This window comes from Engystomops pustulosus, chromosome 1 (assembly GCF_040894005.1).
Source record: "Engystomops pustulosus chromosome 1, aEngPut4.maternal, whole genome shotgun sequence".
Taxonomy (NCBI): Eukaryota; Metazoa; Chordata; class Amphibia; order Anura; family Leptodactylidae; genus Engystomops; species Engystomops pustulosus.
Window position 1 is genome coordinate 145368675 of NC_092411.1, and position 17860 is coordinate 145386534.

A 17860-nucleotide genomic window follows, 5' to 3' on the forward strand; every position below is an offset into this window, starting at 1 on the left:
GTCACATCTCTCTTTCTGTGTGTCATATACTACTAGAATGTTCAGAAGCTGAAAGTGTAGATTAACCCTGTACCCTTATAATCTAAGCACATTGTCAGCACACAGCATCTCATACCACAGAGGGATCAATAAGTGTCTGATTGGAGAACCCCACCCACACTCTGGAATTTTACACTGACCATCACTGAGTTATTGGAGCTAAAAAACAAATAAAACTGAGTAAAATTATAAAGTAAGGGGGTTAAAAATGATCTTTATTGTGTAAACATCGATAGGTGATTAAAATTTGAGAACTTTCTTTCATGGGTAAACCCCTTTAAAGCAAAGCTGTCATGGGAACACACATTTTCAAAATCCAGCATGATAAACCAGGGGCACTTACTCATATATTCAGGCACTGTGACTGTGGTAATCTTGTTATAATTGTTACCCATGGCCTCCTTCCTTCTAAAATCAACTTTTACATTTAAGCTAATGAGTCCGAAGGGCTACTGGGGTGGTTCCCAGAGGTCCCCCATTCTGGAGATTCACAGGTTGGTGGACTGTCTCACCCCCTCTGCTGTCATGCATACATTGGTTGTGCTGTACGTATTAGATAAAATTATAATGAACTATAAAGTAGAGCATTCATCATTCAGAAAATGACTGGGGCATAACAGATTTGGAGAGCGGCAGAACTGCTATAGAACAGCAGAGGGACCAGACTGAACACCTTTTTCACTTCTGATCCACAGGTTTTTTCACTCTTCTATGGCAATGGTTAATCTTTAAAAGGCTACTGATTATTGTGGTTAAACCACCAATGCCATGATGTAGTGTTGTTCCGGGATTTTCACACATGTCTGACTCAAATCCCTGCTAAAGTGTTTTGGCAAAATCAATGTTGTATTCTATTTGCATATTACCTGCTCTAGGATGGAAAATCGCCTCATCGTACACAGCAAGAAGAGTGTCAATGTTGAGTTGTGTATGCTTCATACTTATCGAGCATATCACTGCGACATGCTGCTCTCAGAGGGGGCATGTTGAAGTAGCTGACAAGTTTTGTGTTTCCGTTCTTTACTCTCCACCTTGCGAAAGCCATAACATTTTAATTTTTCAATTTACAGAACCATATTAGGGCTTATTTTCTTTTGTACATATTCCCGGTGGCACCATTAAATACTGTGAAATTATTTTGAGTACTTCAATCATGCATTTGCTGTTGAGCGATATACTGCTGATAGACTGCTGTTGTGACAGCCCTGCTGATTTGTGAAGCAATTCTACAAAAAAGTAGTGAAAGGAGGAACAAAAACATGGCATGGCAGGGCTACTAACCGGCATGTTTCATCAGGATAATACACACATTCAGACAGCAAACGTTTCCAGGAAAGGTTCTGCTCAGTTGCCAGATTTGTCACCAAGCATTAATGGGACCAGCTGGAGCACCGGCTTCAGCTCCTTACAGCTGCAATATTTGTGGATAAATGTGCCGCAGGATACCATGTGGAACCTGTAGGCCTCCATGCCCAACAAACAGGGTACTAGAGCCTCCTATCAATTGTACTGTTTCCCCAATAAACCTATTTTTGGCCCCAATATTGTAATCACTTCCATATATATGATCATTACATACTTGGTAAATTTGATACATGAACAGATACGGTACAAATAGCTATATGGGTTATCTGCTGACATTTGAATAAAGATCTCAATAACATTTTATTCATTTCTAATAGCAGGAGACTTGGAATACCTTTCTAAGCAGTTACTATGGTATGCCAATACGAAGGCTGCAGACACTCATGTTGTGGACTCTCACTTGGAAACTACTGAAACAGTGAAGTGTTTACCAATATTTCTTGTATACAGATATTTTTCTTAATTGCTCTCACCCTAAAATGGTCAATCATATCTTATTTCAAGAAATCAGAAAATGCTATTTCTCATACTACGATAGAAGCACTAAATCTTGATGAATTCACAATGTATAAATACTTCCATCTTTGTGCTGTAAGATATTTGTACATGAGATTGGGTCTGCACAGTGTTTATTTTTACATGACATATATTTTGCTGATAAAGAAAAGTCGGCTTGTGATGCTCTTCCAGAGTTAATGTGCGCACATCAGCATGCGCCGTTCCATTTGACTTGAACTTTCAGCCCATTGTCTCTGTGGAGAAAACAAATAAGTTTCACAATGTTATCCATGTAGTGCCAGTATCATATTGACTTGTCATTAAGCACTCGGGATCTCATAAATATTGACAGGGTTACCAAGCACTGCCAAGGATAGAAACACTGACCACTTGACTGCAATCCGTCACTACATACCAACCACTAAGTAATTGTTTGGGTACATGTAGAGTCACGGTTACCTTTTCCTAATACATTTTTCATTATACCTCTGGTACTTTGATGTGGTTTTAACTATGTGCACAGATCCTGCAGTAGTGCAAGTATCTAAAGTAAAGTTAGATAAAATATAATATAATATGGCAGCAGGCTCATACAAGAACAGGTGAATCCCCCATTGTGCCCCCTAAATTAATACATGGTACAGTACACTGCTGCACACACACACACACACACACACACACAAGCATACAAAACTCAACCAACCTATATTGGGTATACTGTTTAGTGAGCCTCCCGGTTCATGGCTATAAAAATGGATCCACATACTGGAAAGGCCATCCAGCGTTGGCCTCAATGGCTCCTGTCTAATTTATGTAGTTCCGGGGGCCCTCAATGCTAATTCGCTTTAACATATATCCATGGCTTAGACATCAAAGACCCTAGTCCAAGGCAAGTGCCAGTCAGCAGCATGCTGATAGGGTCCGCATAACAGAAATAGGAAAGGACAAGGCTACAGGTACACTACAAAAGTAAAATGAGTCCTCAAGAGTGAGCTGTAGGCTCCCAAGTACTACCTGCTGTAGTGCCATATTTTTTCCACCTTACTGCCAAAGCCCTTTTCCTTTTTTTTACTCCCCAGAGATGTATTAGGGCATGATTTTGCAGGACAAATTGCACTTCCTAGAGGCACCATTTGCTATTCAGTGTAAAGAAGTGGGAAGCTGGGGAAAAAAAATCAAGATGGTGCAATTGGCCAAAAAAAAAAATACAGTTACTGCCGGCTTTCAGGCCTGTTTTAAGGCTTTTGCTGTGTGGTCCAAAAGATACATCCCAGTTATTCTTTGAGTTAGTTCAATCATTGAAATGTTTTTTACTCTGTTGTAGGTGCTGTAGTAAGGTGTCTTTTTGTCGAAAAAAATGCAGTTTAAATTTATAACGTTATGGTGAAAAGGCAAAAACATTTGTTTCTACGGTTATAGGGCTCACCATATTGGAATCAGACAGATTTAGGTGTGAGGATAACTAATACAAGCGGTTACCCATAGTTACAGACAGACCCCTCTGACCTTTGGTGAAGCTCTCTGGATGTTACTATAGTCCCAGATTGCAATAATCAGCTGTAAGGTGTCTGTAATGAAGCTTTATTGATAAGCCTTGGTCCCATTACAGCAAAAAATGTTTAAACTCCAATTGTCACTGGGGCCAATTTTTTTTGTCTGGATCTACAGTTATAAAATATACAGTTTTGACTTACATGCAAATTCAACTTAAGAACAAACCTCCGGACCCTATCTTGTACGTAACCCGGGGACTGCCTGTATATGCATGTCATTTTTTTATTCCTAAAATGGCCCTATTTCAGGGTACAAAGTTTTGTCTAAAGTTTTTAAACTTCCATTGGGGGAAAAGAAAATGGCAAACACTTAATATGTTTACGTATACTGCTGGCATTAACCTTATAACTCTAAATGCATCTAAGGGTAACATTTTAAATAAGTAGCATAGTTCTAACAATACAGTACAATGTTTGCTTTGAAAATACAGATCAAAGCAAGAATGAGATAGTTGGAACAGAAAGTACACAATAAAGTTGTATAGAATCTACAATGTTCCTGAAGAATAAAAAGGAACAGAAGGCACACAATATTCTATAAAACTGTGAATATTCCTCATAGAAATTAGAAAACAATAGGATACTTGACCTCCATGCAGTAGCATGTTTATTTTACAGCACATCCATAGGAGGAGTACTACCTTAGGACCAGAAACAAATTTTTGGCCATATTTTAATATTTTTTAAGCCACCAAACTGCAATAAAAACAATTCAAATGCACTGTATAGCATTTATGTAGAGATGGAGATATGGATGTTCTCTATATACTGCCTTTGTACATACATAGGGGATAATTTATCAAGAGTTGACACATATAACCCTGCTGTGTACATTGTGCCAAATATAGCGAGGGGCTCTGGACCCTTAGTATTATGGCTGCGTCTAGATTATTTTTATGCCTGATGCAGTAATGGCAGGGGGAGGGCCAATGTTTCAGGGACCTTACCTGAGTAATACGCAGTATGGGACATGCTAAAACATTTTGAAAAAAAAAAAACCCAGAAATGCCCAATAGATAATGGTTGCTGTTTCTGGTTAATAATGAAGCTAAGTGGTGTATCTGGAAGCTTCTTAACCCCAATGAAATATCTGTAATCTGTAATGTATTATTAATATTACTAGTCACCTTATGTGGGGAATTTATACTTTGTGCTTTCTAAAGCTATGGCCCTGAAATGTACTCTTTGCACTTCCTGAAGTTGGAGTTGTCCTGAAGTTTTGCAGCCTATCAAGTATGCTGAACAGGTTTTCAGAGTAAAGTTCCTAGAGTCTCTACACACACTCATCTAATCATTGAACAGAAGAACCATTGAAAAGAATAATTAGCTTAATAGGAATAAAGAATTACCTGTTTGAGGTGCATAGCATGCACTCATTTGAGTATGTTTTACCATCTGTTCCACAAACAGGGTTGAAATCTCTTGTGCATCCTGGTATCTTTTCATATAGGTGGCATTTTGGCTGAAATGAGATTACAGAACAGATTAAAATGGACAACAATAAGAGGCATTTAATAAAAATTTAATCAGCAACATTGCTAATGCAGTATGAGTGGCAACATTTTCTTACAGGCTGTACTTTTTATGGCTTCCACATTTCAGTTATGGTACAGCCACTTCATTCTTTGGGTCAACATGATCATGGATGCATGTTAGCACCATTCATTGGTGAAAGTGGAAGGTGTCTGCTGTATAATACAGCAATTACCTTATGTTTATGCCATTTGCACATTTTTAAAGTGGTAGAGACAGGTAATTTACCAATATACATCTATTAAAAGTTTTGCACCTCTTCTTAATGTAAAGCTAAAGAAGATCAGATCCTGCCAGAAGGGGAACACACAAGTATGTCAGTGTGCTTGCATTACAGTCCTTGATCCCGGTGGTAGACGTCCTTAATCTCTGACCTTGTAAGTCTTCAATGTAACCTGAAAACATGTCAGTTAAGAATTACCTACAACACACAATAACCTCATTGCTTTGCTCCCTCGTCTAGTGTTTCTATCTTCCCTCCAAGATGGACTGTATGGGTTCTTATTCTGTTTTGTAGCATTTGTAGCTATTTATGCACATTTTCCTGATATATGTGAACCCTTTTCAAACATACAGCACCATAAATAATAAATGCTCTATAAATAATAATAATGTCAATTACTGCTGCAGATGCCTAGGGTGGAATTTAACCTCAGCAATGCAAACCTCAACTGCATGGGCTTAATATGGTATGAACAGGCATGCACGTCTTTAGGGTCTTTATCGCCACCTGCTGGGAAAACTGCTTGCGTCCAAAAAAGAATAATTTCTTCAAATTCTAACTCAATGTAAAATTGGTTTGTCATGAGTACTATATAAAATATATCAATGCACAAATTATGTTTGGCAATCATTTTCAGCAAGTTATTATGCAAGTAATTGCCTAGCAATTTTTAACAATTCTCAACTATGCACTGCAAAAAAATGTCCATGCATAAATGAGGTATGGATTTTACATCTGAAGCATGGAAATTCCCAGTAGATTTAACCTTTTCCTTTTGTGAAAACTACAGTATATTTGAGCTAAAAAACATGAAAACAGGCATGTTCAGATTCTGATTTTATGCTTTGCATATTTCACACCAAATTATGGATAACCAGAATTCTCAAATTTCATTAGACCTCCAGTAATTATAGGACTGAAAATCTGTATCCATTTTATGAAGTGCTGCAGATTTTCAGTTCCATGACTTGCTTTATCCATAAATATTTTATTTGTTGTCCAAATTTAGATTTACAATATAGATATTTTACAGACATCAACAGTATATTTTCCAGGCATCAATTGTGGCATAACATAAATGTATGCATAAAGAAGGTGAGTACTTCCAGTACAGACAGTCACAATATATCTCAGAATAGGCACAATGAAATAACATGACATTCTGCATAGTCTTCCAAATAATTTACGTAGGAGAATGTAGTTCTTTGCACCGCAGAATATGGCTCAAACATCTAATGGCACAAAATACAATTCCAATGCAATCACAGCAGATTACACAATACCCAAACAATAAAAAGTCCCAAATATATATTAATGTGACCATACAAAATTTGGCAGATGTACTAATACCATTATATAACAATGGATAAAATTGATCAAATAACTTTGAAATAGACTAGATGTCATTTATTATGATGGCTTATTATGTATGATAAATTTGGAGCATCTTTTCCACAAAAGTTGTCCAAATAAAATGTTGGTATTTTTTTAAAGTGGTTGTTATCTTTTCAATAAATATCTTCTATTAGACATGTCTCAGAAAGTATACACTACCGCTCAAAAGTTTGGAATCACATTTTCTTTCAATGAAGCTCAGATTAAATTAACCATTTATACAGTATATATATTGTTAATGTGGTAAATGACTATTCTAGCTGCAAATGTCTGTTTATTAATGCAATATCTACATAGGTGTATGTAGGCCCATTTCCAACAACCACCAAGGCACATTGGGGCATATTTACTAAGGGTCCGGATCGCGTTTTTCCGCCAGGTTTCCAGAATTTTTCCGAATTGCCCCGGGATTTTGGTGCACGCGACCGGATTGTGGCGCATCGGCACTGGCTTTCACGTGGCCATCAGAAAACCCGACAGATTCGGAAAAACCGCTGAATTTAAAAAAAAAAATTGTGTTGCAAAAATAGCACTCACATACACCGAGACGGAGGAGGTTAATTCCGGCGAACTTCAAGGCAGCAGTGACACCTAGCGGACATTGGGCGGACAACCTTAGTGAATCCTGGCAGAACCCGAATCAGCGCCGGAGAACGTGCCGCTGGATCGTGACTGGACCGGGTAAGTAAATCTGCCCCATTGTCTTTGCTAACTGTGTAAGAAAGCTAATGGATGTTCAGAAAATCCTAGTTCAAGTATTTTAGCACAGCTGAAAACCGTTGATGATTAGAGAAGCTATAAAACTGACCTTCCCTTGAACTTGTTGTAATATCTGGAGCATCACATTTGTTTGTTCTATGAAACTCTCACAATGGCCAGGAAAAAAAAAACTTTCATGTCAAACTCGACAGTCTATTATTGTTCTTAGAAATAAAGGCGAAATTGCAACAGATTGCCAAACAAACAGAACACAAACAGGCACTAACCACAGTAGAAAGAGAAGTGGGAGGCCCCACTACACAACTAAGCAACAAAACAAGTACATTAACCCCTTATCACCGACACTAGTTTTCAGCTCAATGACCAGACTCGATTTTTCAAATCTGACATGTCTCACGATAATTGGTTATAACTTCGGAACACTTTAACATATCCTGGTGATTTTGAGAATGTTTTCTCGTGACACATGTTAGTTATAAAATTTAAGTGATAAGTTTTGTGTTTCGTTCTGAAAAAAAGTGAAAATTTGGCAAAAGTTTGTAAAAATTCTTCATTTTCCAAGTTTGAAATGTTCTGGTTTCCAGACAGGATATAAAACTACCCAAAAAGTTTGATAATTAACATTTACAGAATGTCTGCTTTATGTTGGGATGATATTTTATGCTTCCGGTCATTTTTCTAGGATGTTATGAGGTACAGAACTTTAGGTGCGATTTTTCTTATTTTCATGAAAATTGCCAAAACTCACATTTTGAGGGACAACTCAGCTTTCAAGTGACTTTGAGAGGCCTAAATAATAGTAAAAGTAAAACCCCATAAATTACCCCACTATAGAAAGTTCACCCCTCAACGTAAAATGTAAAATAACTTCTATTAAGTCCATTAACCCTTTAAGTGTTTCACATGGGTTAAAAAATATGGACCTGAGATTTAGAAACTATAGAATTTTTTTGGAAATACATTCATTTAGGCCAAAACTGACATTTTCAGAATAAATTAAATGATTAAACGCACTGCAACGCTTGATGCCCAATTCCTCCCGAGTGTACTGATACCCCATATGTGGTGGTAAACTGCTGTACGGATGCACGGCCGAGTATAGAATGAATGGAGGCGCCATTCACAGCAGATTTGTATTGTCACATTGTACAACCTATAAATTTTTATTTTTTTTGGTAATGCGAACATATGAGGGCTTATTATTTATGGGATGAGATACAATGTATAAATAATTTATTTTGGGAGTCTAAAGCTTATTCATGAGATTTTATTAACTATTTCAAGGGGGACACAAACAAAATCATCAATTTTTATTTTGGATTGTTAGCATTTTTTTCCCCCCGCTCACCGTAACGTAAAAATAATATTTTATCTTTATTCTCTGGTTCACTACGATTGCGGTGTTACCTCATTTATATAATTTTTCTTATTTTTGCTCAATTTTCCTGAGCAAAACCAATATTGGAGAAAATCGCATTGTTTTTACTATTGACAACTTTTCAGGGCCATAACTTCTGTATTTTTCTGTTGTCAGATCTGGTTGAGGGCTTATTTTTTGCGAAAACAGTTGTTCTTTTCAGTCGTATCATATTAGGTAACGTAACTTTTTTTGATCACTTTTTAGAACATTTTTTGTGATGGTGTTTGATGAAAAATTGTATATTATGGGAAGTTTTTCGATTTTTTTTTTACGTACTTCACCGAGCGGGTTCAATATTGATTTAGATTTATTGTACAGATTAATACGGACGCAGTGATACCAAATATGTACGTGTTTTTGTGTTTTATTTACTTTATTTGCATTTTATGTGTTACTGGGGAGATTATGGGACTTTTATTTTATTTATTTATTTAATTATATTATAAAAAGATTTAATTTTTTTTTTTACTTTTTTTACATTTTCTACTTCTTGGCTTGAATAAGCGATCATCTGATCGCTTATTCAAGCCTTTACACTGCAATACACTTGTATTGCAGTGTATAGTGTAAGTAACTGAGCATGCCGCGCATGCTCAGTTACTTACAGCCGGGTCCTGCCAGGAAGGCAGAACCCGGCGGGGAGAGAAGCAGGAAGCCCCGGGTCACTCGTCGGGACTCGTCACGCGGCAGGAGGGATCGGATCCCCCGGTAAGCACACCGGGGGGGTCCGATCCACGGGGGACACACTTACATGCCGCGGTCATGCTTGACCGCGGCGTGTAAGGGGTTAAACACCCGGGATCGGAGTTTTTGTGCCGGAGTGTTAGTGCCGGGTCTGGGCTGTGATATCACCAGCGAGACCCGGTGTCCCGAAATCTTCTTCTGACGCGCCGCCGTAGAAAGGCGTACGCGTCAGAAGAAGTACCCTTAATGACCGCCGTAAAAACCCGATATGGCGGTCATTAAGGGGTTAAAGTCTGAGGGCAAAATAAAAAAAAGAGAAATAGACACAGCTCACAGAATAAGGAAAAATGCATGGGCTGAAGGTAGAGAAGACATCGCACGGAGGGAAGGTTCTGACTTGCTTCAGGTGAGTATCATGAAGGCATTAAAGAAAACACATGCAACACATATTCCCTACGTCATTTCCTCTTTTGTATAAACATGTGTTGCATTTAGTTTGTATTTGGTTACGGCTAAGGATGGTGTTGTTGCACATTACCTTGTTTTTACTTCTATATGGAATAAAGTTTCAATGTTTTTAATGGACTAGCTGGAGAACCTCTTTTACTTTAATGCCTACATTAAAGTCTCTAGTTTGAGAAACCAACGCCTCACAGGTCCTGAACTGGAAGCTTCATTAAATAGTACCCACCAAACACCAGAGTCAACCTCTACAGTGAAGAGGCAACTCCAGGATGCTGGCCTTCAGGGGAGAGTGGCAAAGAAAAAGACATATCTGAGACTGCCTAATAAAAGGAAAAGATTAAAGGGAACCTGTCAGCAGAGACCTCATTTTCACCAGAGACAGGTTGCAGAGGCCCATCACACCTGCAGTGCAAAATCGCCTGCATTTCCATTGCAATATAATTGTGTGTTATAACTTACCTTGCACCCTGACAAAATCCTCTGTTAAGTCACAGGGTTTGGCTTTGGTTTGGATGCATTTCAAAAACAACATGTGACTTGTCTGTGCTGCAGAATGCTCAGTTCTTGGCCCCCACCTTTGTGCTCTTGTATAGCTCCTCCCTCCTGCTCCTTTACAGAGCTCACAGCCTAGTGAGCTAACATCAATGGGAGAGGGATACGATGTTTATGAGGACAAAGGTGCGGGCCAAGAGCTGAGGAGTCTGCAGCACAGACAAGTCACATGTTTTTTGAAATGCATCCAAACCAAAGCCAACCCCTGTGACTTAACAGATAATTTTGTCAGGGTGCAAGGCAAGTTATAACACAGAATTATATTGTAATGCAAATGCTTAGAAAAGGCAGAAATGCATATTTGCACTGCATGTCTGATGGGCTTTTGCAACCTGTCTTAGTGAAAATAAGGTCCCTGGTGACAAATAACCTTTAATATGGGCAAAAGAACACATACATTGGAAAGAGGAAGACTGGAAAAAAGTGTTATGGACAGACAAATCTAAGTTTGAGGCGTTTGGTTTACACAGAAAACATGTGAGAAGCAGAACAACTGAAAAAATGCTGAAAGTTGCCTGACGCCATCTGACAAGCATGGTGGAGGTAATGTGATGATCTGGGGCTGCTTTGGTACTGGTAAAGTAGGAGATTTGTACAAAGTCAAAGGGATTTTGAATAAGGAAGGCTATCACTCCATTTTGCAACGCCATGCCATACCCTAGGGAATAATCGGGCAGCTGGTGTTCTCTCTGTAATGAAGTGGCCAGCCCAGTCACCAGATCTCAACCCCATTGAGCTGTTGTGGGAGCAGCCTGACCGTATGGTACGCAAATAGTGCCCATCAAGCCAATCCAACTTGTGGGAGGGGCTTCTGGGAGCATGGGGTGAAATTTCTCCAGATTACCTCAGCAAATTAACAGCTAGAATGCCAAAGGTCTGAAAGTTTGAAGTAGTAAATTATTATTTTAAATTAAAAAATAAAAACTATTTCAAACCTTGTCAATGTCTGAACTATATTTTGTGTTCATTTTTCAACTCATTTGTAAATTAAACTGAGTTTTCACGGAGAACACAAAATTGTCAGGGTGACCCCAAACGTTTTTGCCTCATTTAAAAACTACATCTTTTCCCTGTCCTCAGCATGCTGGCCTCTGTATACACATACAGCGGCAGTATCCTTTACTGCTCCAGGGAGTCCATGTGACGTCTATCTGTCTTCTGCTCCATCCATATTAACAGAAACAGGTAGAGGAAGACAGCAAGGTGAATTACACTGTGCTGCTGAAGCTCCCCCTATGCAGCAGAGCTCATACGGTACACAAGTAAGTAGCAGGACTGCTTCATTACCTGATAAACATTTAAGGATTGTGAACAAGGCACATGGACAACTTATGTTAAGGAGTTGCCATCCCATTTAAACCATGCAATTCCTACATTATATTTTCAGCCTCGCCAAATCTCCTTGAGGAAAAGTGTACAAAACACATAATAAATGATGTGCATAACATGTCACAAAAAATAAGTGGTACCCCATCCCCCAAACTGGCAGAGGAGAAGTGAGAAAAATATGCAGGGGGTGCATCATTTGATTGCCAAAATTCAGAACTTTTGCCACAGTTTCCCCCCATTTTGGGGAGCACCGGGTTGGGAGGAGAAGTTAGGAGGGGTGAGCTCTCTTCATCCCTCCTTGCTCCATAGGCAATATAAGATAAGTCCTATATTTTGCGGTGCGGTAAGCCGTGATCTAGTCACAAATCATATGATCAGATCACGACCCCCATAATGGCCGCCTGAATGAGCCCTCATGTGTGTTCTACTTGTTTTGGCTATTAATAACTTTTTATTAATTTTATTGTTGTTTTTGATATTCAATAACTTTTTTTTCAAAACATCATATTTTTAAACATGAATCTGAGAACTACTTGCCAATGTTATAAATGGGACATTTGGTGAATACAGCCATTTCTTACACATTCTTTCTATAATACTTTTATATTAAAAAGTTGTGAACATTACTTTTCAACTTGTGATCATGGTATTGCATGAGTGCCAAAAATAAACCATGCATGCTGCTAAATTCTGGTATCAAGGAAAACAGATGAAGAATGCCACCTCATCTGGGATTACAAATTGGAAGGACTATACACTTGCAACCTAAGAGATGTAAAAGTAGCTGGTGCTCTCAGATAGCTGCATCATAATAGCCACAAAGGTCAGAGAATAGGTGAGAACAGTGTGGGAATGAGGTGCACCCTGCCTTAACAAAGAAAACTAAAACCCACAACAGAGTCAAGCACAGAACACAATACTATGGGAATGAAAGGACGTTTTTTAGAATCTTTTTCTGGACCCCTTCTGTTTTTAGTTAAACCTCTGATCTTTGCTCTAATGTAACCACATGTAGCTGAAAATGTATTCAACAATGCACATATCTTCTAAACCTTTTGACATTAGCAATATGCAGGATGCTAGCAATAAAAAACAAATTTTTTTAGGTAATGAAGTAATGAAATTAAAAGGATTCTGCCTAAATAGTTCTGTACAAATACAGGCCAACAATATGTAACTGGCCATGGTCAAGTGATAGCACATGGCATCAATGTCCACGTTCTGTATTTGGTACTGTAGCACTACCATTCTCTTGTCATCGTGGGGATATAGATCTTTAATTAGCAGTACAAAAAAAATTATTCCTTTTAGTAATTTTATGTTTCCATATGATAAATCATTAAAGGGAACCTGTCACCAGATTTCACTAATAAACCTAATGACAGGTTCCCATAGCATTATGCTGTTTTTAGCCAAAAAAAAAAAATGCATAGCTCCTATCCTCAGAAAATGAACTTTGTAAGCCTACCTGGCACCCTGCCAGAAGGAGCGAGTCCCAAGGAATGTGTTATTCATGCAAGGCAGTGTGTTTCTCAGTTCATGTCTCTGGCATTTCCCTTACTGACTTGCGTGAATAGCGCACGCCCTGGGGACTCAATGCTCCTTTTGGCAGGGTGCCAGCTAGGCTTGCAAAGTTCATTTTCTGGGCATAGAAACTATGCTATTAGCCAAAAACAGTGTGGGCAAGAGTTAGCATAGTGCTATAGGAACCAGTCATAAGGTTTATTAGAGAAAATATGGTGAAAGGTTCCCTTTAAAAAGGATGAGCAACTCAAATTCATATATCCTAATAATAAATACATTTCACAGTCCTATACCCTTCTTTGTAGCACCAAAATACTACTGGCAACAGAATTATGCTATTTTTTTTAACAGATAGCACACAGACACCTCGATTTCAATAGACCCATGCATGTGAACATCTTTTTTCAAGGATCCTTGTGGAGCCTGTGGAAAATATCCTACAAAAAAAGGTCATATTCTTCTCTGTATTGGCAGAGCATACGTTCCCTCACCACTTTTCCCAAAAAAGTGAGTGTAAAAGAATTCAGATACCATGGGTTCATGTGCCATTTGTATTTGCAAATCAGTTTCTAGGTAACACAATAATGTGACCCTTCAAAGGGTCGGGACAAGCTAGTGACATTATTTGGTAGCCTTCCATTATTTTTCTTGCAGATTTGCAAAAATTATTTGACATATGGATGACACACAGACTGTTTCTGTGAACATATGGATCAGAAACAGTTTACACGCTGATTGAGAAAACAGACCATGCATCCATGTGCATGTAGGAGAAGAAAGACAAAGTTGTGGAGTTGATCTGAGTTTTCATCCCAAGCAAATCTATAATGCTTAGCAACCACTCACCAAAAATTGTGGTGTGAGTATCAGTAAGGATTTGAGCACCACACATATATAAACACCACAGAGGAAGGTCATACTGAAACCAAAATTTTTAGTGACTGGTTGTATCAAATATAGGTAAAGGAGTTGTTGACTCCTTTACATATATTGTGGAAGATTTATCAGAAGTGTTTTAGGTAAAACTGTTGTAGTTGCCCATGGAGATCAGCTTTCATTTTATTAACAGTTATGGGAAAAAGAAACCTGCGCTTTGATGCCATGGGCATCTACAACAGTTCTGATATCAGACACTGAGATAAATCTCAGTTATTGCCTTTACATCTTTTGTGACTGTGGATAATCTGTGAATGTTCGTCAAGTGACTCAGCAAACCTGCTATTTACTTTTGTAATGTATGCAGACTCTGCATAGTGAGAACAGTGAAAGGATGAAGCTATCAAATGAGGCATAGACACTGATACAAATGAAATATTTATTGAATCACAGCAGGGGGACTGCTATGCTAAAAAAAATGTATATTATATGTAATTCTATATTATACCTGCTCTTTACAGGGGACAAGGGAACACTGTGTCATTGATGGACTGCCCAGTGGCCCCAACCCCTATAGATCGAATGGCTTTCTACTCCATTCCATTTCACTTGGAATGGGATTACAGCTTGCAGATACTGACACCAATAAATCATTTAGCTCCATTAAAAGGCCGTGTCATGACTAGCTTTCAGCCTTTTTTATTTATTCATTTATTTTTTACACATGCTTAAAGGAAATCTGCCACCAGGATGAAGGATTGTACACCAAGAACACTTACATACTGATGTGTACCCCTTTTGGCAGGATCCACTCTTCATTTTGGTTTCTCACACACTTGTTTTGCCAAACAAAGGCTTTACAAGGGCTTCGGGCTCCAAAGCTGTTAATGAAGCCTGGAGCCCCTCAGACTCATTTGCATCATTTTTAAAGCCTTTTTTGTAAAACAAGAGCATAAGGAGCTAAAAGAAGAGGAGATCCTTCCAGGGGTGGCAGGCACCAGCATGTAAGTGTACTTGGTTTACAAACCTTGAACCTGGTGGTAGGTTTCATTTAAAGAACATCTACCACCAGGATCAATGATTGTAAACCAAGCACACTGACATACTGATATGTGCCCCCCTCTTGCAGGATTTGCTCTTCTCTAAACGTCTTATGCCCTGGTTTTTAAATTATGCAAACGAGGCTGAGGGGCTCCAAGCTCCATAGGTGTTAATGGAGCCTAGAGCAACTCAGGCTAATTTTCATAATTTTTAAAGCCTGTTTTCTTAAAAACAAGGGCATAGGAAACTTAAAGAAGAGCAGATGCTGCCAGAGGGGGCACATACCAATATGTCAGGGTCCATGGTTTACAATCCTTCATCCTGGTGGTAGATGTTTTTTTAATTTATGGGATGCTGTTAAATATTATATTTTGTTGAATAGGAAATTAAGAAACATTAGAATTATTTAATCCAATAGAACATCAATATTATGCTTACCACACTTGCACCTTCTGCTTCAGGAAGTGGCCACAGTGCTGCAAATCCAATGAAACATGCTACATAATAAAAAATACAATATAATACATGTCAATACAATACATGATATTTTAACCACTTGGTATTGCAGCTGTTATGTGAGTGCTAAGACAAAATAAGATTTATTTTTACCCGTAGTAAACCTTTATATGTTATTTTAGGGAACAGAATTATGTAAAAACAATCCAGTATATAAATCCAAATACTGTAGCTCCAGAGAATGCACATTCTACGCCACTAGAATATGAGACTAGTTTTTCCCCATTAATCAGTTGTGAAAAAAATTTAAATATATTTATAGTTGGATATTTGTGATTAGTCAGTTAGGCAGGAGTATTTATTATGTAAGTAAATATGCCAGAGAAAACATAGATTTACTATATCTTTAGCTGGTTTTCATAACATTGTTAGGAATATTAGCTGTAATTTCTGCTTGTAACCCTAACTAGTAACAAAATATATAGATAAGATATACACGAAGATATTCTGTAAACAAGTGAATTAATGCATATTATATATGACACTAACTGACCCCAGCATCTATGCTTAGCTATGATGGAATCTGAAATATCTGTCAACCTGGAAATACAGCAGCAAATACATCATGCACCCAGTAAAGACACAAATTAATAATGTAATAAATATCCTCTCTATAAGGACAATACCTGCTGTGAATATGCAGAGAAGCAAGACGGAGGAGATCAGAGTCTTCATCTTCATTTTCTTCTCTTGCTGGCTTAGCTATTTACAACCTGTTTGCTCAGGACAGACTTGTGTTCCAGAATAGAACTCCCCAGCGTTTGCCTTTGCCAGCTTCATTGGACCAAACCTGTGATGTCACAAAACAAGAACATTTTCCAGCACTATGCACACAAGCTAGTATTACGCTGTTAGAATAAATGGTAATATTATTGTAGGTACAGTATGTACAGTAGGTATCGTACAGTCTGGATATTTTTTTCAAGCAAACCTCCCCTTTCAACAAATTAAATCTACTTGGTGTACATTGGGGGACATTTACATAAAGTGTCGGTGTTAGCACTGGCTTGATTACCCACTTGCCCTCGGAAAGGCGATTCATATTTAAAGGGACATTCCAGGAGTAAGCAGAATTCAAAATACAAATGGGTCATTAAAATAAAAGCTTATATAAAATTAGTTTTTTAAAATTTTGACCCCCTTAGCAGAAAAATGCTACCGGCCCTTTAATAAGTCTGTTGATTTTTCTCAGTGCGGAGCAGACACAGGACAGAACATGGCCGCTGGTCAAATGTCCAGCACCTGTCTGGCAGGTTATGTGATAATCACTATGTTTGGATGTAGTCCGTTGGGACAGTGCATCCAGTATGGCCAGTGTTGTTGTGAGACGTCATCTCAGTGATATAATGTGCAGTGATGGCAGTTACACATCATTACTATGGTAATAGAGCAGGACAGTCTGTTACATCATCAATGAGAGCAAAGTATAATAGGGAGGAGGAGTTACCTAGAACTAAAGGATCATGGGACTTGTAGTTTTCAGTATCGTCAATGTTAGTAATAACTCCACTTACTTTAGAAAGCCCATAACATTTTATGAATCATAAAATCAAACTACTTAAGCTCCATTTTGTAACTAATGACATTGAGTTTTTTAACCCCTTAGGGACGTGGCCCTTTTTAGTTTTTGCATTTTCATTTTTCACTCCCCACCTTCAAAAATCTGTAACTTTTTTATTTTTCCATGTAAAGAGTTCTGTTTGGGCTTGTTTTCTGCGTAACAAATTGAACTTCATAGTGATGGTATTTATTATTCCATGCCGTATACTGGGAAGCGGGAAAAAAATTCAGAATACAGCGAAAATGATGAAAAAACGCATTTGCGTTCTCTCTCAAAGTAATTAAGCATTAGATCCATTTAGTTTCCCACAGGTAAATCCACGGAACACTGGCTAGTGCACATATAAAGACTAGGCTGGCAGCTTCCATCACATTCAGGAGCAGGAAACATGTAATAAGTGAAAGAAATCATAAGTATACCAGTTACAGAAAGTCTATAGTCTGTGCAGTGTGAGCACTAAGGGTTAATAAGCTTATCTGCACAGTGCACAAAATACCAATGACTAGATAGGGGAGTGGCATGAGGTGCAGAGAAAGACAGATAAAGTTCTGTAGAATCACAGACTG

The 17860-nt window shown here is 38.2% G+C and overlaps 1 protein-coding gene across 1 annotated transcript; it reads right to left on the reverse strand.

The window, feature by feature from the left end:
* Nucleotides 1-2016: 2016 nt before the first annotated feature.
* SPINK2 (serine peptidase inhibitor Kazal type 2) lies at nt 2017-16512 on the reverse strand. Its single transcript, XM_072155503.1, has 4 exons — nt 16360-16512; nt 15656-15714; nt 4805-4917; nt 2017-2156 (listed from the first exon to the last, which is right to left on the reverse strand). Exons 1-4 carry the CDS (start codon nt 16412-16414, stop codon nt 2111-2113), a joined length of 273 nt encoding a protein of 90 aa, XP_072011604.1. The 5' UTR covers nt 16415-16512; the 3' UTR covers nt 2017-2110.
* Between the last annotated feature and the right edge of the window lie 1348 nt (nt 16513-17860).

Coding starts and splice junctions, on each gene's coding strand:
- SPINK2 (XM_072155503.1), bottom strand. CDS start 16,414: ATGAAGATGAAGACTCTGATCTCCTCCGTCTTGCTTCTCTGCATATTC. Junction 15,715..16,359: donor TCTCTGCATATTCACAGCAG/GTATTGTCCTTA, acceptor TTTATTATGTAG/CATGTTTCATTGGATTTGCA. Junction 4,918..15,655: donor AAGCAGAAGGTGCAAGTGTG/GTAAGCATAATA, acceptor ATCTCATTTCAG/CCAAAATGCCACCTATATGA.